This window comes from Aspergillus brunneoviolaceus (assembly GCF_003184695.1).
Source record: "Aspergillus brunneoviolaceus CBS 621.78 unplaced genomic scaffold BO95scaffold_2, whole genome shotgun sequence".
In the NCBI taxonomy this organism is placed as follows: domain Eukaryota; kingdom Fungi; phylum Ascomycota; class Eurotiomycetes; order Eurotiales; family Aspergillaceae; genus Aspergillus; species Aspergillus brunneoviolaceus.
The window spans coordinates 393,629-421,342 of NW_020290732.1; the positions used below are offsets into that span (position 1 = coordinate 393,629).

Genomic DNA, 27,714 nt, shown 5'->3' on the forward strand with positions numbered 1-27,714 from the left:
AGAAAGCACGAGATGCTGCGATCGGGGAGTGAGCGGGTGGATAATGTTTTTAGACTCTGGTAATGACTGTTATTATCGGGCTTGGCTGAGGCGCTTCTACTGGGAATTACCCGCACGGATAGCCAGTTGGCGCTGAGCAGGGCGATAGGGAATCTCGAAAAGAAAGAAAAAATAATAAAAAAAATCGAAAGGAAAATATCGTGTCTCATGCAAAAGTGATGGATAGCCCAAGTTGTTGGTTGGGAGCGTTGAAGAAGAAGTCACATTTTCTTCGCCGAGAAATGACACGAGTACGAGTATAATATCCATCTACAAGGTAAGTGACTTGGTGGACGGGTCCGGGCGCCGATAATAATAGTAGGTATGTACGAGGGTGGAAAGTTTGACTTTCTTTGTTCCATATCCAAAGAAGCGCATCTTGTCACTCAAACGCCACAATCTCCAGATCCAAGTCTCGCGACCATCACCCGTTCTTCGTGATCTGGGGATACCTGGATTTCTTCCCCCAGTTTAGCGTACCCAATTATATCTTAAATAGGAGAGCGCGTTCCTACAGAAGGTCAATGGGGCCAAACAGCCAACCTGGACTCGATAGCTTATCTACTAGTTTCCACTTCCACATACCCTTGCAATATCGCTGCAGAATGTCCCAAGTACATCACGAGGTAACCTACAAGCAGAACTTCTACTACAAGAGTCAGCTATGCTTCCATCCGACAGGGACGTATATCACTAAGCGATATCTACCTCTAGGTGTGAATCTCAGTCCGCAGGAGCACGCCCAACAGAAGATCGATGGCCTGCGTGCTGCCTTCGTGGAGCTGGCCAGGCTCGACCCGAACGTGCGGTCGGTCCAGTATGGGACGCGCGAGGAAGTCGGCGTGGGCAGTGACTGGGCGGTGGTGTTCACCGAAAAGGACTACGACCTGGCGGTGGTATTCGATGTTGCGAGAACCAACCGATGGACCCATGTGCACACCAGGAAGGCTGGCTACTCTCTGAGTGTGACCGTCGTCGAGCACTGCACACCCACGACCCGACACCCGGCCGATACGCCACGGCATCTCATGCCAGCGCTGATATGATCTGAGATGTCTCGATGCTCTCATCGATCAGGCAGTGTCGTGAACCTCTTACAACTCTGTCCATTGATCGCCCCCTGACCGTCGGAAGCTCACTTCGGAGAAGCCGGATCGCTTGAAGGCTACAGTCGTCGAGAAACGGGTTGGAGTCCGGCCTTGTCTCGAATTCGTGCGCTTATTCCGTTGGGAAGCGGGCCTGGGTGGGAGGGGAGGAAAAGGCTGATTTAGCTTAGCTGCTCCATTAAATTGATAGGGCTCTATTGCCAGACGCAGCCTATATACTCGAAATGAGAGCTTACTCAGTGAGCCGGAACAGAAATTCAAAGCTCAATGTAACGAACCCAAAAACCACAATTTTCAGCGCAAAGTGTGGTATCCTTACATTCTTGCACACCCTTCAGCATCTCAATTTGCCTTTTTGAGAACGTACGGTCGGGCAGATCGTAACCACGGGCTACACACAACTAGCTTTCAACAGAGAGTAATTAGGCAGAGGAAAGACGAAAAGACACCACAATAGCGTCAGCGTCAGCGAAACCGACTTGTCTCGCGCCAGAAGGACACCAAAGAATCGCTATTTTTTCCGAGACACAGACAGAATGAGCTGCTTGTCCACCTACGTGACCCTGGGCGAGTTGCTGATCGGGCCATACAGAGACATTGTATGGCATGTTACTCGTTGATTCATCATTGTCACCCCGGCCAATCAATTGAAACCACAGACAAGAAGAGAAAAGCTCAAAATGCTCCCATGACTGTCAGCACATTTCGCCTTCGGTCTCTGATGCTACAGAGGGATCATCCAGCCCACCATTCAGGTCCTTCCCACGCGGCCCGGCGTCTAGACCCGCATCGTTCGGAAGTATGAATCCCTTCGCGGTGGCCGATAGTTTCTTGAGGATCAATTTGTCATCGATTGTTTCGGCCGTCGCCAAAGACTGTTTGTAGATGATCTCTCCGCAGGGAGGCGGCGTGGTCCCCGGGGACTGGCTCGGTGTCGTTGTGTAGGAGGAATGTTCAATAATGCTCCGTGAGGCCTGGGCGCTGGCGGGCACATAGATATTTCTCGAGGGACTGTACATTACTGCAAGGGAAGAGAAAGCGGATCGAGGGGCACTGGGCACAGTTCGCGACTCGCCAAACCATGCAACACATCTGAAATTGGTAGAAGATAGCTGGCAATCTTATTTCTTATATGCTATGCCTTGACTGCCGGGTCGGAACCATACCTGATCAAGGTATGTTTAAGCGGGTCTGAGGATTGTGGGAACCCTGCATTCAAGAGCCGCAATCGAAAGTTTGGGGCGGAACCGGCCATTGACGCATGTGATGGTCTCTTGAGAGCCAGACCCTCATCTCTATGTCACCCAAATGGTCGTTTCATGTCTGCCCACATCGCCACTCTCGGCCGGGTCTGCACGCACGAGGATTGGTGGAGTCTCTTATTCTCTGTAGTGGCTCGAAGCAGGGAGCTCGCAGGCTGGGATATCAGTTCAAGATTAGGCTTGCAAGGTGGGCTGAACAACCATATCAATTTACGTGGGACAACGATGGTGAACTATCGCGACGTTGATCATCAGTCTCCTCGTAAGATGACATCAAGCGTGCTGCACTGTTCCCGTTTTGTTTAATCACCGATGCCTCAGTGATACGAACAAGAACAATGGAATCTATTCCATTGGTGGCGCCCATGTAGTAAGCTTTGGCTCTTGCTTGGATGGATTTCTTGTTGCATTTCTCGATTTTGCTATCAACGTCCTAGTGTCTGGAGCAAGTAAAGATATCCGATCGGTTGCAGCTGACACTGACCTCTCCGTAAGATCGAGTAGTTCTCAAACGCAATCATGCTTGGGAACCTATAGCACCGCTTACGCCTGGGATGTACTCGGGCAGACACATCGTCCTTCACTGCGAATACACGCCGCAGTCTCCGAAGCTCGAAGCTGTCCGTGGCCGGATTATTCTCATTCAAGCGGCGAGACGCTACAAGAGCAGAATGAAGCTCACACAGTAGGTATTTTGCATCTTCTAGGTCGAGGGTAGGCTCTGGTGTTCGATATTGAGGGTACCGTGCAAGGAACGTATTCAGATCATGGAAGGTCGCGTTTGTGCGGGGTCGGATGAGTGCGCAGTGCGCCACTATCCGATCCCTCATCTGCGATTTCCCACAGATCCTATTGTGCGAAGCATGCATATATATACCAGTCAGCGTATTTTTGGCACAAACATGACTCATTCTGGAGGAGGTTTGCATTTCGAACGGCTGCTGTTTTGGGTGTTCTGAAGACTACGGAAGACCACTGCGGGGGCGGTCGGTGACTGACTGGCATAAGTCACGTAAGCTTGCATAGACCGAGCAATCGGCATGCATTACATGCATTTCCACTACCCCGTGTATTTTAGCACAGGCCGGCCGACGCCGATATCGGCCCTCGATCTACATCAACAGAAGCTCTATATAAACCCACCCTCCATACGCCCATCACACTCACAACCACAACCACGACCATTTCTTTTCTCTCCCACCCCACTCACTCATACCAATACTTATTTGCACATCAACCACACAAAGCAACCCCCCCCCCAAAACATGACCGAAAAAGCAACCTACACGCACGGCCACCACGCCAGCGTGCTCCGCAGCCACGGCCAACGCACCGCCCAAAACTCCGCGCAGTTCCTGCTCCCCCACCTGCAGCCGCACCACAAGATCCTAGACATCGGCTGCGGACCCGGCACCATCACCGTCGACCTGGCCACGCACGTCCCCGAGGGCCACGTGACGGGCCTCGACATGGTGGACACCATCCTCCCGGACGCCCGCGCGCTGGCCGCATCCCGCAACCTCCCCAACATCGACTTCGTGACGGGGGACGCCAACGCCCTCACCTACGGCGACAACACCTTCGATGTCGTCTTCTGCCACCAGGTCCTGCAGCACGTCGCCGACCCGGTCGCCGTGCTGGCCGAGATGCGCCGCGTGTGTAAACCGGGAGGCATCGTCGCCGCCCGCGAGGCCGATTACTCCGCCTTCATGTGGTACCCCGAGCTGCCGGGGCTGCGGCGGTGGCAGAGCCTGTATGACGCTGTGGCGCGGAAGAATGGGGGCGAGCCGAATGCAGGGCGGTTCTTGCATGTTTGGGCTAAGAGGGCGGGCTTCTTGGGTGTGGAGTGTAAGGTCAGTGCGTGGTGCTTTGCGACACCCGAAGAGGTGAGCTGGTGGAGTGGGACGTGGCAGGAGCGGGCGGTCAAGTCGGCGTTTGCGAAGGGGGCGCTGGAGAATGGGTTGGCGTCGGAGGAGGAGCTGACGGAGATTTCCGGGGTGTGGAGGGAGTGGGGTGAGGATCGGGATGCGTGGATTGCCATTCCCAGTGCGGAGGTGGTTTGTCGGAAGTAACTGGGTCCTCGTTGAGTAATCTGATCTTGGGTTGGTAATGCATGGCTGTGGATTCTGGGGGGGCCGGTGGATGTACATAGACAGAGATGAATACTTGTTGGCTAGGGCAAAGACCTTGCACTGGAGCCCGAGAGAGCAGTCACTTTCGTGAAGGGTTGGGCACTTCACCCAATCTCAAAGAATGTGAGACTCGAATTATCGAAAATTTATGACCTTCGGCACTAAATGATTATAGCTGAGTGCATCTTGTCCGACGCTATTAGTAAGATTTCCTGGGGCAGAGGTTTAGGAGAAGCAGGGTGCCTCTACTGGTGCTTGGAGGGATGATAGACATTTTGCTAGCAGACTTGGACTTATCTCAAATTAAAATGAGTGATCCATCGTAGAAAAAGATAGGGAGAAGAATTAAATTTCGATGAGAGCCCATGCGACGGTTGTTGCCTGGGATAATGGTTAGGCTCTAGAGCGAACCGATGATACATGGACTTCCTTCCATTTGAACCATATTTTGAATTGAAGCATAATTAGGTCAGCAGGGACTTTAGTTGGGACTTCAATACTAATTCACCAAGAAAATCTGATAGTGCAAGGAATTTTACCGTGCGAGCGGCTGCTTAAGGACTTCTCCAAGCAAGTCACCCCCTTCCGTATATTCTCAAATAATTACAGTGTAGATCGGCGTGTTGCTCTTTTGTTACACAATGGGTACAAGGATTGGCATTGCGCGCCAATGTTGCATCTCGAAGTACTCTCCCCTTGATTTCAGCTCTCGATCTTAAGGTTCATACCCCTGGCTCACTTACTATGGCTGATGTTTGACTTTGATAGGGACCGTCTAACTTACCGTAATGCAAAGTGCATAACCCGAAGGGCACTCGTGTCATCACCGGGCAGTGGACATTGACCAACATATACCAATCAATTTTACGTGTTATTTTGCGCCCCTGATACGTTACATAATCATAAATATATTGTGCCATCACGGATTAAATCGAATCTCTACAATGGCTCTAGCAATCTGCCCACCTGCGTGACGAGTTTCAGCACACATTACAAGAACCACCCTTCTCAAACTGTTGAAAAAATGGGTCCTCTCTTTCCTGCGGACCCACCCACTTGAGCATGTCAGGGGTGATGTGCGGAATATCCGCGCGGAAGGTCTCCGACAACCACCGATTCCAATCCCAAGTGACCCAGTCAAACCATGTATCCTGCGCGTTGTCCACCTGCCACCAGCGCAGGATGGGACTGATATAGGTGCCCGGGAGAAGATCGGCTTTGGCGCAGTGGGGCGATTTGACATCCACCCACGAGCGGCCGATCCGCGCGAGCCCGAAGTCGATGACCGTGACGCGCGGCGGGCCGCCGCCCGCCTTGCCGGCCTTCTTCTCCGCGCGCGGATCCGGCCTGGTGAGGATGACGTTCCGCGGGTACACATCCCGGTGCTGGAGGTCACACGCGTAGAACGCCGACTCGATCTTGACGATCCGCCGCATGATCGCCTGGCGGTCGGCTAGCGAGAACGACTCCGGCCGCAGCTGCCTCATGTCCGTGCCCTCGACCAGCTCCGTCAGGATGAGGCGCACCTCACAAGACTGCTTGCTGGCTGGGTCCGGGGTGTGCGTGGACCACGACCCGTAGTACTCGGGGATGTACCGGTGTAGCTGGTGGTGCAGCAGGTGGCGGTACGCCGCGGACTCGCGCACGTACTGCTCGTCCATGAACCGCACCGCCTGCACCCGCGTCCTCGAGGCCGAGCCCAGGTACCGCGCGTCGTACAGCTTGGCCACCATTTTGGGCCCCAGCTCGTCCGGGTCCCGGTGCAGCGACCCAGCGTGTTTGGGAGGACGCCCGCTCAGCACCTCCTGCACCACAGCCACCTGTGCCGAGTACCCGGATCCCACGCGCAGGCCCTTGCACACGCGCAGGCGCAGCTCCTTCTCGCCGAAGCGGCCGGGCAGCGGGTCCTTGGACTCGTTGAACTCGAAGTCTGCCGGGGTCTGGCTGGGTGGGTGGTGCTCGCGGACCACGAACTCGAAGCCTAGTTGGTAGGGGGTTTGGGGGGGCATCGTGGCAGGGTGGCAGTTTCGCAGAGAGATCCTTCTCGGGGGACTGGAGCTCAGGGCTTGGCTCTGTGGGCAAAGGGTGGTTTTATATCCTGCTTGGCGTGGCATCCACGTAGGACTCTGTGCTCGTGGATAATGACATTGCCGCAATACGAGATCCAGCAGGGTCAAAGGTACTTCCTTGTGTGGGCGCTTTATTAAAGCGACACAGAAGCGGTTGCTACATTGCAGTCGTCGGAAATCGCCGAATACTCTGAGCTTCCCAAAGAAGCGACATCTTTTGTTCCAGATGGATCACATGACCGACACCGTGCCCTAGACGACAAAAGGCAGGGTACCGCCGTGAAGGGTAATCTCTTGCATATGATCTTGCTCTATCGTACTGAGCACGGTGTATAACCGGTCGCCTCAAATCTTCCGGCTACCTATCTTTAAAATCTACGAAGTAAAACAATACGTCGATCCACTTTTCTCTTCACCGAGCAACTCTAACTCAGCCCCCAACCCTCTCTCCTGAACTTCCAGCCTCACAATCCATAATCCACATTCCCTTTGCTAAACCACTCAATTGCTGAAGTATCAACTCCGATCGTGAAATACCGATCATCCCGTTCCTCACTTCCTTGCCGTCAGCCGGCACTACCGAAACCACCGGGTTATACCCGCTGGTAGTATCCTGCGAGAAGATGGAGTCCTCCGCATTGGTAGTGCGGTTGATCTGCGTGTGCGAACCATACTGCTCGAGCGCCATGATCTCGCGCTCAAGCTCCTCAGCAAAGTAGATCTGGCCCGTGCTCACCGTGTGGCTGGAGGTGATGGTCCCGTTCTCGCGCAACGTCCAGTCCGTGTGCACCTGGAAATGGATGTGTATCGCGCGTTGGACGTAGATGCCTGCCCAAAAACCAAAACATTAGCGGTAATCCCCGCAATTTCAAAAGATGGAGTCGAAAAGAGGAGGGGTATGTGGGAATCTCAGCTGGAAAAACTGTCTTCATCTCCAAGACCCCCGCTCATCGGTCGGCCACATCCCGCGCAACCACGTGGTGTCATCAGTATGCAGATCGGTCGTCCCCAGGTCATAGTTCGTGACGCTGGGCTCATGAAACAACTCCTCAGAAGGAGTGTTCGGCGACAGACCCGTGAAACTAGAGTACGAGCCCGTCGCGTTGCAGTGCCAGAAGTCCATGAGCGCGTTGGGCAGCGGCGCGCACGTGGCCATGTCCAGCACGCCGACGTCCAGCCACAGCGGCACGCCGACCTGGTCCTTTGTGATGTCCTGGCGGAGGGTCTGCGAGCGCGGCCAGACGTAGGGACCCCGGGTCACCTCCGGGATCAGCACGCAGGTCTTGTTCTGGATGGTTTCATAGAAGGGGGCTTCGGTCTGGATCTCGTAGGTTGCGTTGTGATTGTGCTCGTCGCCCCAACGTTTGGTGAGGGCGTCGCGCGCGGCCATGCGTCGCTGGTTGAAGGTGGCGGCGTGGCCGGGGCAGCGCTTGAGGAGCTCGGTCCGGCGGTGGAGGGCTGCGGGGGGAAGTGGTTTGTGCGGGCCGGGGTGCGCCGTGACTGTTAGGGCTGCGGTCGCGAAGAGGATAAAGAGGGAGTTGAGATGCATTCTGACGGATGTCTTGTGCGGAGTTCTGGGAGTCAGGGTTCTGGGAGTGGGATGGATTGTAGTGATGGGAAGGCTTTGGCAGCCGGCGAAGACGCTGAATTTATACCTGCTCACCAGGGGAAAATGTCGGAAGAAAGTTTCATTCACTCATCACGGACGATTCGATTGGGAAGGCACGCTGCGCAGAGGGTGGGTGAAGCGATCCGCAAGGTCTTAATCGGCATCTACGCTAAACCGGCCAACCTCCGATGCCACCGTCTAGACCAAGGCATATTGTGGGTCTAGTCAGCAATCTTGTTGCCTTAACGGAGTTGTAATTCTCCTTCATTGAGGCAAGAACTGTCAATCGTGGGACATGCTTATCTATCTCTGCGCGCTTCTATGAATGGCCATTGCATGCTCCGGCTCACCTATCCTCTTGGCTCGCCTATCCTGGCTCCTGGGAGGTGCACCTCGTTATCTGCACACAATCTTGGCCACGCCGTTATCGAGCGAAAGCACCATGACCAAGCTCTCGGCATGATCTTGCCTTCTGGCGTGTATAAAATAGCGAATTGGGTAATATGCTATTTCTCTGGTTTGACTTACTTTCCTCTCGATCTTTGCAGTTCCAGAAACCCGCAATCCTAAGAACATCTCGAAGGCCTTTAGTGCCACAGTCGGGGTCTTATTTACGTAGAGCAATACCCTAACGGAACTCAGAAATGGTCTGGAGGGCACCGAGTGCCCTCCCACTCAAATATCGGCATCCACAATGGTGCAAGAGGTCCACCTTTCCACCAAAACCTATTCAAGGCCTCAATTTACTCCCACAGGCACCTGATTTCTGTGTCTCGTTTCTCCACAGTTGGAACAGGCTCGACTGCGCCAAGCCTCAAATACCGCTGAGTCATCAAGCCTTGCCATTTCGGGCTGCCGTACCAGGGGATAGCATAGCATCGTTCAATTATTTCCAGGCTATTTCGCACCGGTTCTGCAGACTGCAAGACCTTACTACCAGACGGGACTTTGGGATCTGACCCGTAAGCATCATGTTTACTGCAGAACCCCGAGTCCGGAATTCCGGCGGACACTCGAAACCTGGACACTTTCCGGTGTGATGTGTGCGTTCGACACGGTTCTTGACACGGTAGACGTCACATGCCAAGTGTAGTGAGGTACTGCCTGCAGATAGCATCGGGAGATAGCGGCATAGCTACTATTTTAAGCAAGGAGGACAGATGAAATCACGATGTCCGGTACAGTTGATCCCCAGACTTGGACGGTGATACATAGACTCCGGTGCCTCCACTTCAGTGTAGACCTCTCCATAAAAAGAGTGTCCATCCTCTGCTGCAAGGCCTACTTGTCAAAATTATCTCCACTAATGCAAATCTGAGTGCGGCTATTGCATTGACACGAACGTCTTCGACCTATGACATCTGTGACACGAATGCCTAAGATCCACCGCCTCCCTGCTCCCTACCCTGCACCTGGAACACTCAATCAGCCCTAGCTTCCACACCAATTTCAACAAATTGCTTGACAGTCCATAGTCTGATTCATCAACCCCCCCCCCCCCCCCAGCCTATTCTCACTTACATTTACTACCCCAGACCCCCCAGACCCCCACAAAACCTGTATCCCTCATCGTGGATTGTCGAATTAACAAAATCAAAGTCATTTCCTCTTCCCAAAGGACTACTACTCATCTTCTACCCCAGCGAGCGATTTTGCTCTTGCTCGTGATTGGCACCATCACCCACATTACTACCCTCAGGGAATGGGGCATACAGTCTGGATGCATCCTGGCGCAATGAGCGGGGGCCCCCGGGTTGGTCGGCGCCCTGGTTCGGTTCTTGATGGCCGGAGTTCAAGACCCATTTGGGGGTGTCAAAATACGTCCGTTGCTGATGTCTGCCGTCAGCGAGTGCTTCTATACGCTGTAGAAACGGAGCAGGAGCTGACAACTTTTGGCTTGTGTGCCTTATTCATACCGTGGCTGTAGCGCGGTTCGGTGGCGTAGTTGGCTAGGATCGTGTGTTCTTGCTCGGAGAGAGGCTAGACGGGAGAATGAATGAGTTGAGTCTAGATCTAGTTCACAGAACAATAGACGGTTGCGGATGGGGAGAACGCACCTCGTCGCGGGTAAATATATTGTCTTGGTCGTTCATGACGGTGTCTTCGGTTGAGCCTTCAGTAGTATGGATTGACTGTGTCCTGGGATGAATGTTTCCAAAGCGGAGGCTCGAGAGGCTACACGATCGGTTCTATTGGTTCTTCCAGAGCAGGTACTGTTTTCAATGGCCGATGGGAAAGTAGTTGTGGTTAAAAGGTTACTTCAAAGAGAAGAAGAAGATTGGACCTCGTCTAGGTATTCGAAGTTCCAGCTAACTATTATATACAGCAAGATTTGTCGAGTGGGGCAATACACCTCTTCTTTCGGAACAGGGAACCCCAATCGTGACGTTCGATACTGCTGCTCGAATCTATCACCCAGCGTATATCGCGCATTACTCCATAAAATTGATCCGCCACGCCCATAGATTAGATCTCGTCCCAGTAAGTGATCCATTCGCCGGAGAAATCTCATGAGTGGCTGGCTTAGTCCCGCCCGAGGACGTTACATCAGGTCTCGGTGGAAGAGGCTCAATTGCATGCGGCGCGGACTGTATCATGTCCGGCGGGGCATAGAAGGGCTGGAGAGCAAAAACGGATCATGATGACCGCACATGCGCAGATTTGTTGCCACCATTCTTGGCTTGTCGAGAAGCAACGCAATTGATTATCTTATTCATATGTCGTCGCGGTTCACCCGGGACACCCTTTCCTCTTCCCTTTCTTATTTCGATTTTTCCATCCGTGACGATCTATTTTTGGTAATGGACTTGTTTAACCCGATACTGTGTCATTAATTCACCCCTCGTGACCCTTTTTTGATCGAGGTTACCCTGCATTCCATATTCACCCGAGTGGGCGGCATGATCTCGGGTAGATATTAAGATAGTGGTCGCAGTGGGGCTGCCTCTTGGCGCAGATCCGGCATGCTCCGCCCACCCTCCGGGTACCGACCGGGCAACGACCCAGTGTTCTCATATCTCAAAGTCGGAATCCCTTCGCACAGACCCCCGAGGGTTTCGCAGTAGGGCTCGTGAGAGGTAAGACTGCCTCTCGCGCGGGTCATGTGGTCACATCTTGGTGTGGAAGAGGTCGATGCAGGCGGAGTGGGGTTGTGCATTGGAGGTGGGGGTAGCTGAGCGGAGACTCTTTGAATTCTGCGTTGATGCTAGGATGATTCTTTCTGTGTGAGCCACGCACCGATTCAAACGATCAGTATGACACATTGGTCTCATGGGTGTGTGTTTCGAGGATTTACTTCCTCTGTGTGTTCTCTCACTTCCCCCTTTAAAATTGAGGTGCCATCTTACGAAGGCAGGGTAGCGGTGGGTAATACCTCGTTGGCCCTGGTGTGATAGATGTATTGGCTCTAGTTACAACGAACAAGTCATGTTCAATAGTAATACCTGATGTTCATCACCTTTATCTGAATCTCGGTCTCCACACAATTTTAGGTTCAAACCGTGTCAAATCTTGGATTGCCGTCAATGTTGGAAGGTATTGCTCCGTGATGGTTTTCCGTTTTAGTGCACGAGATTGTGATGGGTGAGTTGGTGCAAGCGCAATTTCTTTGTTTGGATGTCAAAGTAGACTGGTAGCTCATAGCGGAGTCTATTTGTGGCTTGGATATAAGCACTAACGTTAGTGAATGCAAGTTCGAAGTTGACGCGTTAGGGCTAACTTATTCTGCTCGGTCGGGTAATCAACACGGAGATGGATCTCTTCCAAGATGCCGGCCTATAAGGAGCAGGACTTGTCCAAATTATATTCGCAAAAAATGAGCGCTCGTAATCAGAGCTGTAATCCAGAAGAATCCAGGATATGCCGCTGCGCTAACATGAAGGCTCTTACTAGAATCTCTTGCCAGCCAGCCCAGTGGGTTGATCAACGCTGAGACCAACTCTACGCTAGGATCCCCGAACATTTTACCTACATTTTGACTAGCGCTTACAGCTGCTTATGCCGTTGAGCCGGCTATAGCGTCGAGAAGACCAACAGCGACATCGCGGAGCTGGTCACTCTTATCATCCTTGCGGGCCCTATTGAGCTCTCATTCGCCAACGCGACCGGCCGATCTTTGGAGGAGTCAGCCCTAGTTTATTAGCCACACCGGATAGCGCATCAAGTGCTTGATTTTCCTTGTTCCATCCCCATCCTGTCACGCTATTCTCCATCTGGTAGACGAGTTCACTAATTATATCGCTTCTGGCAGATCGTAGATTTAGCTCCTGTTCTCCACCTCAACAGACACGGGCATGCTTACTAGGGACCAAGTGGTAGGCACTGCCGGTTGCGATTATTTAAGACCATGATGCTTCTGTCGGATCTGACTGCCTCCAATATAACTTATGAAAGCCAGTTCACTAGCCATTTTCTTCCTCCTTTTCCTCGACATCTTATCACCATGACTATCACGCAAGGTATCTTCCCTCTCCCTGGAGTGCAGCACGTCAAGCGCATCATCGCTTCTGTGATTGAGGCGAGAGCGAAAAAGGACGATGACGCTCCCTGGGTGTCCCTTCCCGTTGATGAGGAGAACATGTCACTGGGCTTCAAAGACATTTCTTTTCGAACTTTCAATAATGCAGCCAACCACGCCGCTCACTGGCTCCGACAAAACCTCCCCGAGACCTCGGAGCCATTCCAGAAATTCGCCTATGCTGGACCGAAAGACCTCCGCTAACCAATCCTGGCAGTCGCCGCCGCGAAACTGCAAAAGGTGGTACGTGTCGAGTCATACATCTATAGGTAAATAATCTCCCCGCTGATATAACACTAGCTTATCCTCCCCTCCCCGCTGGTAACGGCGGAAGCACAACGCCGCATTCTGGAGTCACAAAAGTGCACCGTGTACCTGCGTCCATCGGCCATGAAAGCTGAAGTAGATGCAATTCTGCATGATGCACCTCATATCCAGACAATCAACATCCCAGACCTTGAACAGTTCCTCCATGAGACCGAATCAGAGCCTGTCACATACAGTAAAACATGGGACGAGGGCAAAAACGACCCGTGGCTGGTGTTCCACACCTCGGGGACGACCGGAAACCCTAAGCCGGTGACCTGGACGCACTGGATGATGGCCTCGATTGACATGATGGCAGCCGCCCCGAACATCAAGGACAGCATGGTCCACCGTGCCGCCAACCACCGACTCTTCACCCCGACCCCCTCACTCCACGTATGTCCCCCCATTCACCCCACCATTCACCCCTACAACACTACCACCATGTGACCCCACTAACAACCCCAAAGCTAACAGGAATGATGCTCATTATCGCCACAACATCCTACGTAAACATGACCGCTGTCCTCGGCCCCTCCACAGCCCTCACCCCCGCCACCGTGATCTCCGTCTTCCAAAACACCCACATAGACGGCACCCTCCTCCCACCAGCCCTAATCGACGGCCTCTGCCTGTCAGAAGCCGGACTAGCCGCTCTCCGCAGTCTCAGCTTCCTGATGTACACCGGGGCCCCGCTAGCCGCCAAATCCGCCGCGCTGCTGACCCCCTACATCCCGGTGGTGATCAACGGAGTGGGCACCACCGAAGCAGGGGGATACTTCGCGACGCACCACGAGCACCGCGATGACGCCGACGCGTACCTGTGGCTATCATTCGCGCAGCAGAAGGGTGCAATGTTCGAGCCCCTCATCGCCGACGGGCTGCACGAGCTGGTGTTCGTCCGCGATGATCCCGCCACAATCGCGAAGGATAAGGATATAGATACAGACGACGAACCCGTCATCTTCTAGACTTACCCGCATCTCACGCGGTTCGAGACCCACGACCTCTGGCGCCCGCACCCCGTCCACAGGGACCTGTGGCAAATCGTCGGCCGCACGGACGACTACGTGCCCCTCTCGCATAGTAATGGGCTGCATGCCTCATCGCTGGAGCCGGAGATCACGGCCCATCCTGCTGTCAAGGCGGCGTTGATCGGGGGCCATGGGCGGGCCAAGCCGGTGCTGCCGGTGCAGTTGGTGGAGGAAATGGCGGCATCAGAGTTTGAGGTCGAGAGTCTCAGGCCCTATGTGGAGAAGGTGAACGCGCGGGTTCATGAGTGTGTGCGGTTGGGCATGGGGCGGGTGTTTGTGGCCAGCGAGGAGAAGCCGTTTCTGTACATCGAGAAGCAGAGTGTCGCGCGGATGCAGAGTCTGGGGCTATATGAGGCGGAGATTGAGGCGTTGGAGGGGTAGGGTTGTTCTGATGCTTTTTTCGGGGGGTGTGGGTGTGTGGGGAGTGTGCTGGATATGTTGACATTATGAAAGGTGGTAAGGACTATAGTTCATGTCTTTCTGGTAGCATCAGCAGACTTTGCATTTAATCAATGGAATATTCATATCTATCTCTAGGCCGTTTCATTATGTGCGCTCCACGAATTGTTATGTCTGGGCAGCAACGGGTTCGCGGCTCGGGAACATTCGGTGCTTCTGGTGAGCTTTCAGCCCACACGGCAGTGGTTATTTCGGCTGGATCAATAGGCTCATTGAAATAACAGGTGCAGCTCGTACCCCTGCAAGCAAGGCTGCGACGGCCGATCGGGGACAGGTTTGCACTGCCTTCTAGTCAGTGGGTAGTGGGTGGACGTTGTGGTTTTATGCAAGATAGCTGCGCCGTTCTGTGCGGGCAGCCGGTGGGGTGCGGCGCATATGGCGCATGCAGTTCTGAAGGTACAGAAAGAAGATCCCTGACTTGATGGGTACATCCGCGAGCAGAAGTGGTAGATAAAGATAAATCCCACACTGATGTCAGAGAAAGGCGACATCAAGCAAGAAAGTAAATGCCAGGGTTAGTATGAGCATTGTATCTGTAGGCTACCGCAAGACAAAAACAGTAGCGGGACTGCTCTTATCGTTTCGACTGCGGAATGAACATGTAAGGATGCGAGTCCAGTAGTGAGTAAAGTAGCTTGACACACCGCAACAGCTGGCAAAGCAATTCTATCAATGGCTTCCATTTTCTATTATGATTAAGATCGATGACAGCATGGTAGAGTGAATACAGCCACCACAGCTGAACCCCCCCTCCCCCCCGTGTGGCTGTGCACACGCTTCCCAGCCGGTTTGCCGCCGGCGCTACGGCACAGTACACTTGCATCTGCGGTCCGCTGCGACTCCCGACATGAGAACAGGCACTTCTCATCCAATCGATGTCAACTGCTTCCTCGAAGGTGGGCCGATGCAATGACTAAGGCGGGTAGTAATGGCTCCAAAGCTGCCAACAATTAGAAGTAGCGTGCTCACTCCGGTTGTAGCGGGCCAGCCTTGTGCGGTTTACAGCCACAGGTAGACGCTTGGTTCAGTTAGCCTGAGCACCACTAATCGTACTATTCTCATGAAAAAGTGAACAATAGACTTATGGGGCAGGGGTATATAATAAAGAGCAATATCCACAACAAATATTTGTCCTTTGCGTTTGCATCGCTACCACTTATTATACCACTACCGCCCGTTCATCACACAACCATTCAAGAGCACTTTCCATCCCCAACCTCAGAGCCAAAATCAGGGAAAAAAGAACTACCGAGGCATGGAGACAGTCCCCAGCGCAGAACGACGCCAGATCTTCCTCGCGTGTCGTGCGATCTTCAGCGGCACAAACGCCAACATCCGAAAGACGAAGACCATCCGCGCCCACCTAGAAAACCACCATGAATCACTGCAAGCGCTGATCCCCAGCTACAACGTCTGGCGCGCCCTGCCTGTGGTCAAGTGTTTCTTGGAAAAGGGCCTGTTCCAGTCAAACAGCAAAGCTCAGGTGGAGTTTCCCGGGCTCCTGGAGCCGTGTTCCGTCCGGCAAACGCAGCATGCTGCGCTTGAACAAGAGGCATCGCGTTCCGCTGCACAGGTTCTCCAGGAGGTGACGGAGACGTACGAGGCACAGCAGTGTCAAGAGGAGGAAGAGAACAAGAAAGGAAGCGGTGGTCCCGTACCAGAGCCTGCCATGGCCTCGATACCGATCGCTGTCAATTCCGGTGCAGTCGCAGAGCACGTGTGGGCAAATACATCAGGTACAGCACCATATCAGCCATCTTGAGCTTGCTCTACCCAGATTTACTCAGCTCGTTGCTGTTCTTTCACTGACCACAATCCAACACCCACAGATCAGACCCTGTCCGCCGAGCGACCGCCCGCCCCGCTCTTCCCGCTATATCTGCCCTACCACACCCAGCATCACATCCTAACCACCGTCCAAAAGGTCCTGGAGGAGTGCATCTTCGACTTCTGCCAGAAGTGGCTGCCAGACGAGCTCGCCCGCCGGGGCTGGGACTGCGCGGCGGCAGTCGAACTGAGCAAGTGGACGCGGCTCCTGGGCCCATGGGCGTCGCAGCTGCCCGATGGCACGCTCCGTCCGTCGGACCTCGCGCTGGAGACGATGCTCGCGACGGTCGTGAAGATTCGGCACACTGCGGTGCATCGCCTCCCCACGACGGCACAGGGGGTCTGCGACCTCGTAGCTGTCGCCGTCAAACTGGCCGCGACGCTGGGCGACGCGCTGCGCACCGCGCAGCTGGATGATTTGCATCGTGACTTGCAGGAGAAAACCACAATTCTGGAGTCGAATAAGAGTCTGCTGGAAGCGAATCTTGCTTGTCAGTTGGACAACATACAGGCGGAGCGGGAGCAGCTGGATCGGCGGGAGCAGGCGCTCCGGGCGAAGACGATTCAGGATGACGGGGAGAACAAGCGTATGGTTGGACTGTTGGTGGAAAGGTCGCTCGATCAGATCTTCAATCTCTGCGCGGTCGGGCCTGAGGCTGAAACGGACTGTTCGTTGGGGTTTGCGGTTATTCTTCCTGAATGGACTCGAGGCCTGCTTCGTGGTAGAACCGTTGGTAGAAGCTTAGGGTTGGGGCTTCGAGTGTTTGGCGTGCTGTGTGGCCTTTTACTGCTGGCGTGGGTGGTATGGCATAGGGCTAGCATGGACTGAGACGTCCCCAGGGTTGGAAAGGGGGGAACGGCTTGGCTTTGACATGTCCGCGGTCGCATCTTATTTTTTTGGGTTATTTTTCAAGTCATGTGTCACTCAGGTGAGATTTCCGAGTAAGATTTTCTGATTCTATGTGCAGCTTCGCATCAAGGCCATGGAAGTGGTTTTAGTTAGACGCTAGAACTCGCACTAGGGCTGGTGAGATGTAATCAATTAAAGTGCGTACTTTGCTGAATTATTAGAATTTCTCAAGGACACCGAAGGGTCGATGTCCTCGGTAGAAATGACATGGGTACTGGTAGTAAAACCTAAACAGAGGTAGTAAACACAGAGTACAAATAAAAAGTCGCTGCCACACTGACCATTCTGTTCTTGGAAGTATTGATTTCCGATATCTGCTTTGCTAGTGGCTTATTTGCCCTACGATAGCATGCGGCATCAACAATTCAATCGCAGCGACTATTCAGGTTTGCAGATAATGCTCCACGAATCTGGATTGAGTTAAAGAATCTTCTTTATTGATGTTAAACTATGGTACTAGTGATGGATCATCATAAAAAGGACCATCACCAGATCTCACCCCTTCAGGGAACACTTGACTCCCCAATCACAACGCCGCAATGGACGTACACAACTCCTCGACATCCCCATTCCCACCGCGGGAGCGCTCGCCCACAACGCGGTGATCTACCTTGCTGCTCTCGCCCAGCTCCTTCTCATGGGGGGCCTTGGCCGCGCGCCCATAAGCGGGCGGGGTCATCTGGATGCCATTCCATTTCTTGAGCCGGTAGGCGATGCGCTCGGCGTAGGAGGATGCGTTGACGACCGGGCGGATGAGGGCATTGCAGCCCCGACAGCGCTGGTGGTAGACCCGCGCGTTGTACTTGCCGTCGCGCCACATGCGGATCCTGATGGCGATGGCCTTGCTCGACCACCCACCGCTCTGGCAGGTGGGGTTGTGGCAGACGAATCGGCCCATGATCGTCGTGTCGTAGTCCCGGGCCTTGCCGATGTTGATGTCATGCGGATGGAAGGTGAAGTGGCCCAGGCCCGCGTCCGCGAGGAGCGATTGCGCTCGCCCGTGCAGGGCGCGGTACATCGACCACTGCTTGGGGGGGTGGCGCTGCTTGGTGGGTTGGGTCTCCCTGGGGGACTGGCCCTTCTTCGGGGACTGGCCCTGCTTCGGGGGCTGGGTCTCTTGAGGGACTGGGGCTGGCTCTTCCTGGCAGGCATGATGTCTGTCTTGTGTCTCACGCCACTCGAGAAATGACGGGTCAGGAATGCGGTTGCGATAGGTCTTCGCAGGTGTGGTAGAGAAGGCTTGGAGGCAGTGAGAATGTGAATCACACGCTGCCTTTTCCTGGGATGGGAATCAAACCTCAAACATACACAAGATTCCTGGGACGGGGGTTGTGCTACAGAAGGATATCACAGATCTGACGGGCTTGTTGCTCTATTTATATCGTGTTGATGCCATTTTCCCTTCCCAGCAAAGACAAAGGCACTGTGATTTAGAAGGCGATTCGCGCGAGGCTCACATTGAGGCAGCAATGCAACAAAGGTGCAATAGGAGAAAAGGTCCAATAGCCTTTGTATTCAAGAAGGAGTCGCGCATTCGTCGGTAGAGTAAGTGTCAGGTAAATTGAATGGCGTAGGATAATTGCCTTGTTCTTTTGAGTATCAAAGCCAACACCACCTGGTGCGAAGTGTCTACTTGGCCATTGTCTAGGTAGTCGAAGAACGGACTCGGTCAGTGTAAATCAGGCTGTGCCAACGTCTGCAACACCACACGGCTGTCACATTACGTGACACAGCTCTGGATGCTATACCAGTTGGGCCATACCTCTCACAGTCTTATTTTGAGCCCGGGAATATCGATGCTCGGAATAAAGGCAGAGACGGCCTAATGGTAACTCTGTCAAGGTGGTGCCTTCTTCCCAGCAATACCCGTGCCCTATAAGTTATTATGCAAGAGTTTACGAGTGATCAAAATCTTACAGAGTATAGTTGGCTCACCCTCCCAGGATGACTGTAGATCTGACAGCTGGGAGATAATGGAACAACGTTCTTGCAATTATGACTCTTAAATTGATTATCTCTGATGTCAAAGACAAGATTCACATTACAGATAGATCTTTGTGGAAATCATAGACCTCCAATAAACATGACTTCGTATTTATCGCTCTAAGAGGTAAATCATATAGTTCCGATCGCGGGTGGTGATATGTACAAGAATGAATCCTAGTCCCGCAAAAGCACGGTACAAGATCCTCGACATTCCGACCGACCATACTTTGCTTTCCATCGGAAATCGGGCCCCAGGGATAAGAAAAAAACCGACCTGATGTTATCTCGATCAAACTCAGGACAAACAGCCCAAGGAAAGCGACTGTGAGGAGAAGAGATTTTATCTGATGCAGAAAGAAAGATACAGGTAGTATACAAAATGACAAGGGAGAAAATCAGAGCAAGCAACGCCAGCCTTGCACGTCCCCATATCGGACCACATAGTCCTGTGAGTTTAGACCTTGTACTCCGGTGGGAATGACTTCCCATCGACCTTGTTGATCTTCAGGATCTCTGGGTCAAAGTCCTTGAGCAGGCGCACCTACACCGAGCTTCTGGTTAGTCTCACCCATCCAGCATGTATACAAGACCTCAGCATTCAGCACGTGCCCCTTGCCACTTACATTGACAGCCGTGATCGGTTCACCTCCCATGGGGGGCGGCCAGATGAAGCAACTGCTGCCGCACGAGCTGCAAAACTGGTGGGTCGCCTTGCGGTCGCCAAAGCGGTAGTCTTTGAGCACCTCGGCGCCCTGGTCGATGACCAAGTCCTTCTGGAAGGGGTAGACGAGCAGGTAGCCGTTCTTCGAGCAGATGGAGCAATTGCAGCTGGCAGTCGGGTACTCGGGCAGCGGCGGAGACAGGGCGAAGTGGAACTGCACCGCGCCGCAGTGGCAGTTCCCAGCGTGGGAGCTGGTTTCACTGGTCGGGGTGGGTGGGAAAGTCATGGTTAGAGATTTGGGTGATTCTAGTAGAAGGTAGGTAGGCACTCAACAAGTGGGGATGGTGTAGACAGAAATGAAGAAAACTCCAACGAGACAGTAAAAGTATGTTTGCAAAGGAGGTCAAGTAGCCTTACTAAAATGCGGGGTGACGCCAAGCCTACCTGCTTATTCGCGGAAAATTTCGGGGTGAGGCTGAGAAGTCGAAAGTCATCAAGCATGGAGCTACATTGCAGAAGATCTAATAGGGATATACATTATATTTAAATTTTGCTTCGTCTGCTGATAGCATGTGAGTTCACTCTCGATTGAAGGTATTTCTGGCTCTATGTATAGATACCCTTGATCCATGATGGACCAGGTGAATAAATTCCCTGTCTCTCAACTATTAACTGAGCGGAGATGTTTTTTCCTTGCGGATAGATCGAAAGATATGGATCTAACTGCTAGTTTGCAGATGTGCACCGTGAGTCACAAGTGGGCCCACCCGCAAAATTAGCGTTGCAAATCTTACATCCCTGAATGCTTTGCATCTTTCCTCTTCCCACAGCATAACCCCTACCCCACAAACCATTTCCCATACTGCGAGATGGCTCATCAAGCCCACAGCATCAGCTGGAACATCCTCGCCCAGAACCTCCACCACCGATCGGCCCCAGCCTCCCCGAACGCCCCCCACCTCGTCTCGGATCTGTACTTCCGGTTTCGGCCCGCCCAGGGCAAGGAAATCGGCTACTTTGCCGAGTCCTTCGCCCGCGCCATCGAGAAGCATACTCACACCGAGCGGCGGAAGTACCCGGCGCAATCTGATCGCATCCAACCAGATGATTTGGTTTTAAATGATCGTGTCGCGGAGAAACTCCGGCCTTTAGCGTACAAGTGGTGCACAGCTTACAAGGACCACAAGTGGCCTTACAGAACGGCTGTTAAGGCGGAAAGCCCTAAGTTGTGCCCGCATCGCGACTACACCAGTGGCTGCAACGTGCGGCAGAGTAGCAGCAGTAGTATCAAAGGCAACAGCAGCAGCAGTGACAGCAGCAGTGACAGCAGGAGAGCCGAAAGGCCCGTGGATCGTTGCGGATGCCCGTTACCCTACAGCGAGCGGCTGGGATCGGCCTTTCTGCGCCGCTACCGACGCAACGACTGCTACAGATTCATGGACATTAACGCCGAAGCGTTCTACAACATGCAGGTAGTGAGCAGTCTCATGCTCCTCGGGGAGATGGACCCTGTGCTACGGCTGGCCGCCACCCCAGACAACGATCTGGCGGAGTGGATGGAGATGTACGAATGTAATTGCATGGTACGTACAGCCAACGTCACCAAAAATGCATACAGACAATGGGAACAAGCAAGTACTAATGCAGCAACAGCCCCCCGACCGCGGCTGGGACAAGCTCTTCGCCGGCGCCCTGCAGATGTACCTAACCCTGAACATCCTCTACAACATCCCCGAACTCTGGGACCCGGCCTCGCGCCAGGCTGCCAATAAGAAGAAGTCCGACGGATACCGCAACACCCGGATCTACCAGCGCACGCTGCGGCGCTGGACCTTCGAGAGCTCCTCCAACGAGGTCGCCCAGTACCTCCACCGCCGGTTTTTCGGCCTCGACGGCCACTTCCACTGGGAGACCCGGGTCACCCGCTACCTTCGAGAGCCCGGCTTCCTGCCGCTGTTGGAGGCCACCAACGACGTCCGGGGTGCGAGGCTGGGGTGGTTGAACGATGCCGACTGCCCGAGGGAGACGGCTGTCTCCGGTCTTACTCTGGTTCTGACCAACCAGACCTTCCCCTACGGCCAGGTGCCGTTCGAGGTATTCCTGAACTGCGGGGAGAAGGCGGCCTATCGACCGCAGCTGACGGACGTCGCGCGCGTCGAGGCCTATCTGCGAGTGTGCGGGGGTCTCCCGCAGGAGTTGGTGGAGTATATCATGGCACTGGCGGAGTACGATGCTCAGCATGCGCGACGACTGCCGGTCCCGCACAATCCGCTGCACCGGGCCAACCGCGCGGAGTTGCGCGACTACCTGACGCGATGCTGGCAGGTCATGGTGCGGTGCAATATGCTGGCGCGGGAGGTGGGGAAGAGGATCGACTGGGTCGCGCAGGTGGTCGAGACGTTGGATAGGCTGGTGGCCAAGCCGCCCGGGAAGAAGCTGTTCAAGCGCGAGCTGATGGGCGAGTATTGGGAGGTGACTATGGCGGGTGGGAGCGGAGAGTTGCCGCATCGGTTTCGGACGTATGATTGAGAGAAAGGCTATTGCAGACAGAGTAGATAATGGTTGTATCACCGCGAGTCTTGTCGCTATAAGGGACAACAGTACGCATGGCATGCTTTCTCTCTTATCCCTCGAGACATTGGGAGTATCTTGACCATATACTCAAGGGTGAGGTTCGTCATGACAGGAGAATAAAGTGACGCCCGTAAATACACTACAATGTTGAAAGCATGGTAACGAACTGGAAACAACAGCACAAGATGTTGTCTTCGTATGCTCTTGTCTTGAGACGTTTATATGATTATCTTCCAATCCTTACATATTTTCAAAATAAGTGTGCTGAAGATGTACTCTCAGACCTGAATACAGCTTTTTAACGAATATTATTGTCTTTTAGAAGCCTTTATTCCTTGGGTGAACCTTAGAAGTTTCATCATGTCTCAAGAAGATTCCTCAATATATCTAAGATCGAATATGCTTCTCAGAAAACATAAAAGTCAGAGCAATATCACTATATATAATTCGAGATATATTCAAGTAGTAGATAGATACATTAAAGCATAGAACCATGTATTAAATATTGAAAAGCGCTCCTCATAAACGCGGCTTTTATCTTCTACATCCGCTGTGAAACAGATTTTAACATTTACGTATCATATATGAAGTATGTGCCCTATTTTCAAATGTAACTTTACACCCTCTTTCCCAATCACTTTCTGTCATCCTTTGGCGCCAGAAATGGCCGCCTTTCCACTGCTACGGGAGAGTCAACATGATTTTGAGAACTTCAACTTATCATGCCTCTTCGGAGAATGAAGAGGCTAGACTTGTATTTACGGGTGAAAGCGCTAAGAGAATAAGTACCAAAGACGATAAGCGTGTAGTCGCGCACTGTAACATGTCCAATCAAAACACCTGACCATGTCCCCGTAAATAAACGTCTCTAGCCCTGAAATGCGGGGTTGGCGAATTGGCCCTCAACGCCTTATCTATATACGTTTGTGGTCTAGAGTATCCCGCTCGGCTTTTTGAATTTCCTATTAATGAGACAATGAAGCTCAACATCTCTCTTAGAGCCTTGAAGTCCTCCATCATCCTTGGCTCTACCTGGTGATGCGTATTTGGCTGCCCTGCCGAGCGGTCTGAATACAGTCATAAATCAGAATGTGTCCAGCTTGCCCCGGTCCATCAATTGTCCCTTTTCGTACACCAGCCCGCTTTACCCTGGTGCACTGCCCTGCCCCCAGCAGCGCTGGTAGCGATTTATACAAGTCAAATTGTCAAGAACAACCGCCCCCAACATGCCAACCCTTGGGGAAAACGTGTACTTTAAGAACTCGCCTTGGTCTTCGATATCGGAAGTGTGGGCAGCGCTGCACATCGACAGGAACAGCATGCACTAAGTCGATAACCAAAAAGAATCGAGACCAAATCGAGACTTTGATTACGTCCATGGTTCTCCTCTGTCAGGCATCTACGGGACTGATCTCGAAGATGGAAGAGCTTAGCGCGCTCGCGAATTGTCATTCCCACCGACGCAAAGATCCAGAAGATGCCCGAAAGGCAAAATGGATGGCTGCTTTTCCGGCGCGGCCTAGTGACGTGCGTTATGTCGAGGTGCAGGTCACAGAATTACTTGGGTCTCCTTTTACTATATGCGGTGCAAAAACAGAGTCAGATTTATGTCCGAACAAGATCGGAGGCCGAATGGTTCAAAATCTCCAGAGAATCATGACGAAATCGTGAGACTCAGTACGTGCCACAGAGTCTCAAGTATTGAACACTATCTCAGAATTCTAAAGAAGAACATGTACTGCTCCGCTCACGAGCTCAACACACATTTTAACAGAGGGGATTGTTCCAAGTCCAAAATCCTGGGGATTTGCACAACGGCAGGCTTCAGTGTGGGACTGCCAACTCGGTCTGAGGCACCCAATGAACCTGAATGCAAATCGTTAGGTTCAGAATTTACCGAGCACTGCGACGGGTCCTCCTTTCAGGGTCAACAAAAATCAAGCTTGGGAATACCGGAAGATTCAGCCTTGGTTTTGCTGGAGGGGTTTGACACTACCCCCTTTCAAATCCTTCCGAGAACGAACAGGCGAGGCACAAAAACCCTGAACGACTATTTCCAAGAAAAAGTCCGCCGAGATCTGCGTTCCCGGCATGGGATAAGCGGAAATATTTATGCTTTTCAAGCAAAGAGTGACCCAGGATATATCAAAATAGGATATACGACTGGACCTGTTCTCGAGCACCTCCGATCGTTCATATTTGGGTGCAACAGGGAAATGAAAGTGCTGTTCCCTACTTCCCCTGAGTTCGGGAATTCAGTGCCGAATGCCTGGCGGGTTGAGGAATTATGCCATGCGGAATTGGTTGATGATCAAGTCCAGGTTGATTGTACAGGGTGTTTGAGTGAGCATCGAGAATGGTTCCAAATCTCTGCTGCAGATGCATTTGCGGTGATTAAAAATTTGGTCTGCGTGGATGAGAACCACGCCATATGACTCAGTGCGCGGGAGCTTGAAAAAGAAAGGAGAAACGCAAAGCTGCTAAAATGGACAATTTCATGGGCGAACTAGCAAAGGCGGAAGGTTGAATAAAAGCGATTTGGAAATTGTGGTCTAGGAAGGTCTACAGTCACCTGAATTCCAATTGAGTCTGTTTACACTAACTATGCAACCGTGTCCAGACAGAAATAGTCACTGGCTCGGTAATTGACTTGAGTACCTGGGCCCTCCATAGCTTGAGGGGAGATGGTTTCCCGGCCGGTGCGGTCTTCAGGCCAAAGGCGACCCATCACCAGTGCCCTGTGGCTCGTAGTGAATGGAATCCGTGGAATTATTTCTAAATGAGCTTTTAGTCTAGAGACGTGAGTTCATCGTTAGAAAGCCGTGGTTTTTGAACCCCACCCAATTTCTATCCCCTTACGTCTGGTTTCTAAACCTCGAGTCTTATAGATTCCCCCAGATCATCGCGAGCTGATCCTCCGGGTTAGGTGTCAGCCAACGATGTCTGACAGCGGCTTGCCTTTGGAATTGGATTGTCAAGGGCGATTGCTTCGGATTTCCGTATTGTACTCCGTACTCAGTGAGCGGTCTATTGGTAATATGCGCTAACAGGTCCAATAAGATGCCAGGTACTGGAGGTTATGATATCCTTGTGAACCTTTGAGCTGGAAAGTAAACGAGGTGGCCAGAGTTGGCAGTAGGCATGGCTCGGTGGGTCGCATCTGGTGCAGACATCACACACAATGCTGCTATAGGAGAACGGCTTTGACTCGCGCCATTACGAGTAAGACCTTTGAGCTGTTTAAATACCTGGTCACACAATTAGCCGACGTTTACCAAGATCTTCACGGAACTGGGCTTTTGATCCATTCCGCCTTCTATGGTGATCACAGAATGATAGAATCTTTCATGAGCAAAGGGCTCGATCCAAACTCACCCTAACGCGACGGAATCCATCCGCCCCACGCTTGTATTTGTCGTCAGGATATCGAGAAGATAAAGACTCTTCTGGCTTGAAATGCAGATCTACATGCCCGCGGACCAGTGAGAGTCACAGCTCTCATCCTGGCTAGCGAAGTTGGCACTCGGGAGATCGTCGAGCTTCTGCTGCAGAACGGGGCTTCGGTGCATAATAAGGACGCCTGTGGAAGGTCGCCCCTTTTACTTGCAACTTGTGAGGAGCTGGGATATAGCTGAACTGCTTCCTGAACGGGGACATTCAGACGATACTATGAAAGATGGTCGGAAGCTGAGCATGTTGGTCAAAACCCGTGTGTCTGATCTGCTAGACACAGACTTACGCGGGCTTGCATAATACCAGGGAAGGCTAGAGCAGAGGATGAAGTCTTGTTAAGAGACATTTAAAGAGCTGGATAATGTGACCGCCAAGTATCAAGATGCTATGAACAACCCCTAGTGATGCTTGCTAGTCTCCAAGGTTCAACCGCTCAGGGCCCAAGTTAGGATTTGATGGAGGATAATTGAGGAATCTACGAGGTTCCTCAATGGGTTCTGACAGAACCTCAATCTTTTACGGACCGATCAGTCTTTATCTAAGCATCTTGACATGGTCAACCCCATGTGTGCCTCTCCTGGACAAATAGAACTGACATTATGATTCTAACTCTACTGCCCACCGTATTGGAAACCAAAGTAAACACTGTGCAAAAAGGTGCTTGTGCTCGTGTACTAAGCATCCAGTTCTATCAGAACGTAAATGAGTTGGAGCAGACTCCTGGCCACCATAATGTCCCTACAACACGTTCTTGGAAAGGCCTGCATATCTAAAACGATCCATATCAATCGATCAAACAATCAACACTTGTCGTACGAAACTGCACCAAAGACAGTATAAGCTCTTCCTCTCATACTCTCCCGCTGCCTGTCTTAGATATCTTGTTATCGTTAGTCGCCACTTAGCAGCAGAAACTATCAAGACAGCAGCATATGTAGCAGCTGCAGTATACACCTCTTTCCTATATTCATAAATTATTCACTGTGAGCCGGGTACGAATAGGTATTTCACTCGCGACGTACATTCCTGTTGGTGAGGCTCACAAGATATCAATGGGTCTGCGGGCTTACATAGTTGAGATAGACTTGGAGCATGGGGACTTCTTTTCATATTATATTCCCTCTCTAGAATTCCGACAAACCTAGTTCTTAAATTTTTTTTCCTTGGGCTATTAGCTCTATAAAATGTCAGATATCTCTAAGCAGTTAATAGAACTCCCTCTTATTCTAATTCTGATTCTAATGGATCCGCGAAAGCAATTATTACAGATATTAAGGATCTGGCTTTTTTCAATTCGGTTACTACTATTACTGTTTTAAACAGTCTAGCTTAGTAGTCTGTTCTAAAGGAAATTAACAACTAAAGAAAAACAAGAGTTTTGTTCATATTGTCCAGAATGCTGCTTATTAATCTGGGATGTTTTATATTTTGACAAGCTTATTTGATAGAATTTCAATCGATATGATTACAATTATAAGCCTTTGTTACTTGCCAAGACTACTTTGACTGAAAATAGTTTTGCTTTATTGACCACTCAGATGAATATGGCCGCTCAAACTACTATGTTAGTTGGAGGCAATCTTTGACCCTCTTTTTCCTGGCCTGATAGCCAGTCAGTATTCTTTCTTCCCTTTTCCGTATCTAATGTGGGGTCAGCTTCGACCTACAAACCTATCCTTGCCTACAATCGCTGCATGTGTTGTGGCAAGTTTGCCATGGTGGTGACCGCAACCGGCCTTTTACTCTGTTCCTTTTCTCGGCATATCGAAAT

At 52.1% G+C, this 27,714-nt stretch overlaps 10 protein-coding genes across 10 annotated transcripts; 5 read left to right on the top strand and 5 right to left on the bottom strand.

Moving 5' to 3' along the window:
- Nucleotides 1-3,605: 3,605 nt before the first annotated feature.
- On the top strand, nucleotides 3,606-4,571 carry BO95DRAFT_492251 (class I SAM-dependent methyltransferase). The gene has a single exon (XM_025590689.1). The coding sequence runs from the start codon at nucleotides 3,673-3,675 to the stop codon at nucleotides 4,477-4,479; it is 807 nt and encodes a 268-aa protein (XP_025447651.1). The 5' UTR covers nucleotides 3,606-3,672; the 3' UTR covers nucleotides 4,480-4,571.
- Nucleotides 4,572-5,478: 907 nt separating this feature from the next.
- Nucleotides 5,479-6,548, bottom strand: BO95DRAFT_458490 (uncharacterized protein; the record flags this gene model as incomplete). Its single annotated transcript, XM_025588552.1, has 2 exons — nucleotides 5,479-5,505; nucleotides 5,592-6,548. The coding sequence occupies 2 exons, from the start codon at nucleotides 6,546-6,548 to the stop codon at nucleotides 5,479-5,481; spliced, it is 984 nt and encodes a 327-aa protein (XP_025447652.1).
- Nucleotides 6,549-7,038: 490 nt separating this feature from the next.
- BO95DRAFT_448966 (aromatic compound dioxygenase) lies at nucleotides 7,039-8,157 on the bottom strand (the record flags this gene model as incomplete). Its single annotated transcript, XM_025587916.1, has 2 exons — nucleotides 7,039-7,351; nucleotides 7,550-8,157. The coding sequence occupies 2 exons, from the start codon at nucleotides 8,155-8,157 to the stop codon at nucleotides 7,039-7,041; spliced, it is 921 nt and encodes a 306-aa protein (XP_025447653.1).
- A 1,694-nt stretch (nucleotides 8,158-9,851) lies between these two features.
- Nucleotides 9,852-10,310, bottom strand: BO95DRAFT_426954 (uncharacterized protein; the record flags this gene model as incomplete). The annotated part of the gene is made up of 3 exons (XM_025584773.1): nucleotides 9,852-10,072; nucleotides 10,134-10,197; nucleotides 10,275-10,310. 3 exons carry the CDS (start codon nucleotides 10,308-10,310, stop codon nucleotides 9,852-9,854), a joined length of 321 nt encoding a protein of 106 aa, XP_025447654.1.
- A 2,348-nt stretch (nucleotides 10,311-12,658) lies between these two features.
- BO95DRAFT_510221 (acetyl-CoA synthetase-like protein) lies at nucleotides 12,659-14,454 on the top strand (the record flags this gene model as incomplete). Its single annotated transcript, XM_025591332.1, has 5 exons — nucleotides 12,659-12,674; nucleotides 12,951-12,976; nucleotides 13,034-13,435; nucleotides 13,510-13,938; nucleotides 14,011-14,454. 5 exons carry the CDS (start codon nucleotides 12,659-12,661, stop codon nucleotides 14,452-14,454), a joined length of 1,317 nt encoding a protein of 438 aa, XP_025447655.1.
- A 1,225-nt stretch (nucleotides 14,455-15,679) lies between these two features.
- Nucleotides 15,680-17,300, top strand: BO95DRAFT_469939 (uncharacterized protein). The gene is made up of 2 exons (XM_025589481.1): nucleotides 15,680-16,268; nucleotides 16,362-17,300. The coding sequence occupies exons 1-2, from the start codon at nucleotides 15,788-15,790 to the stop codon at nucleotides 17,186-17,188; spliced, it is 1,308 nt and encodes a 435-aa protein (XP_025447656.1). The 5' UTR covers nucleotides 15,680-15,787; the 3' UTR covers nucleotides 17,189-17,300.
- Nucleotides 17,301-17,795: 495 nt separating this feature from the next.
- On the bottom strand, nucleotides 17,796-18,326 carry BO95DRAFT_350907 (3CxxC-type zinc finger protein; the record flags this gene model as incomplete). Its single annotated transcript, XM_025582060.1, has 1 exon — nucleotides 17,796-18,326. A coding segment is annotated over one exon (531 nt), but the record flags the coding sequence as incomplete, so codon positions are not given.
- A 1,033-nt stretch (nucleotides 18,327-19,359) lies between these two features.
- Nucleotides 19,360-20,283, bottom strand: BO95DRAFT_378647 (GFA family protein). The gene is made up of 2 exons (XM_025583299.1): nucleotides 19,879-20,283; nucleotides 19,360-19,796 (listed from the first exon to the last, which is right to left on the bottom strand). The coding sequence occupies exons 1-2, from the start codon at nucleotides 20,200-20,202 to the stop codon at nucleotides 19,710-19,712; spliced, it is 411 nt and encodes a 136-aa protein (XP_025447658.1). The 5' UTR covers nucleotides 20,203-20,283; the 3' UTR covers nucleotides 19,360-19,709.
- Nucleotides 20,284-20,759: 476 nt separating this feature from the next.
- BO95DRAFT_437920 (uncharacterized protein) lies at nucleotides 20,760-22,617 on the top strand. Its single transcript, XM_025585386.1, has 2 exons — nucleotides 20,760-21,499; nucleotides 21,570-22,617. The coding sequence occupies exons 1-2, from the start codon at nucleotides 20,786-20,788 to the stop codon at nucleotides 22,443-22,445; spliced, it is 1,590 nt and encodes a 529-aa protein (XP_025447659.1). The 5' UTR covers nucleotides 20,760-20,785; the 3' UTR covers nucleotides 22,446-22,617.
- Nucleotides 22,618-23,579: 962 nt separating this feature from the next.
- Nucleotides 23,580-24,981, top strand: BO95DRAFT_492262 (GIY-YIG nuclease family protein; the record flags this gene model as incomplete). The annotated part of the gene is made up of 2 exons (XM_025590690.1): nucleotides 23,580-24,157; nucleotides 24,208-24,981. The coding sequence occupies 2 exons, from the start codon at nucleotides 23,580-23,582 to the stop codon at nucleotides 24,923-24,925; spliced, it is 1,296 nt and encodes a 431-aa protein (XP_025447660.1). The 3' UTR covers nucleotides 24,926-24,981.
- Between the last annotated feature and the right edge of the window lie 2,733 nt (nucleotides 24,982-27,714).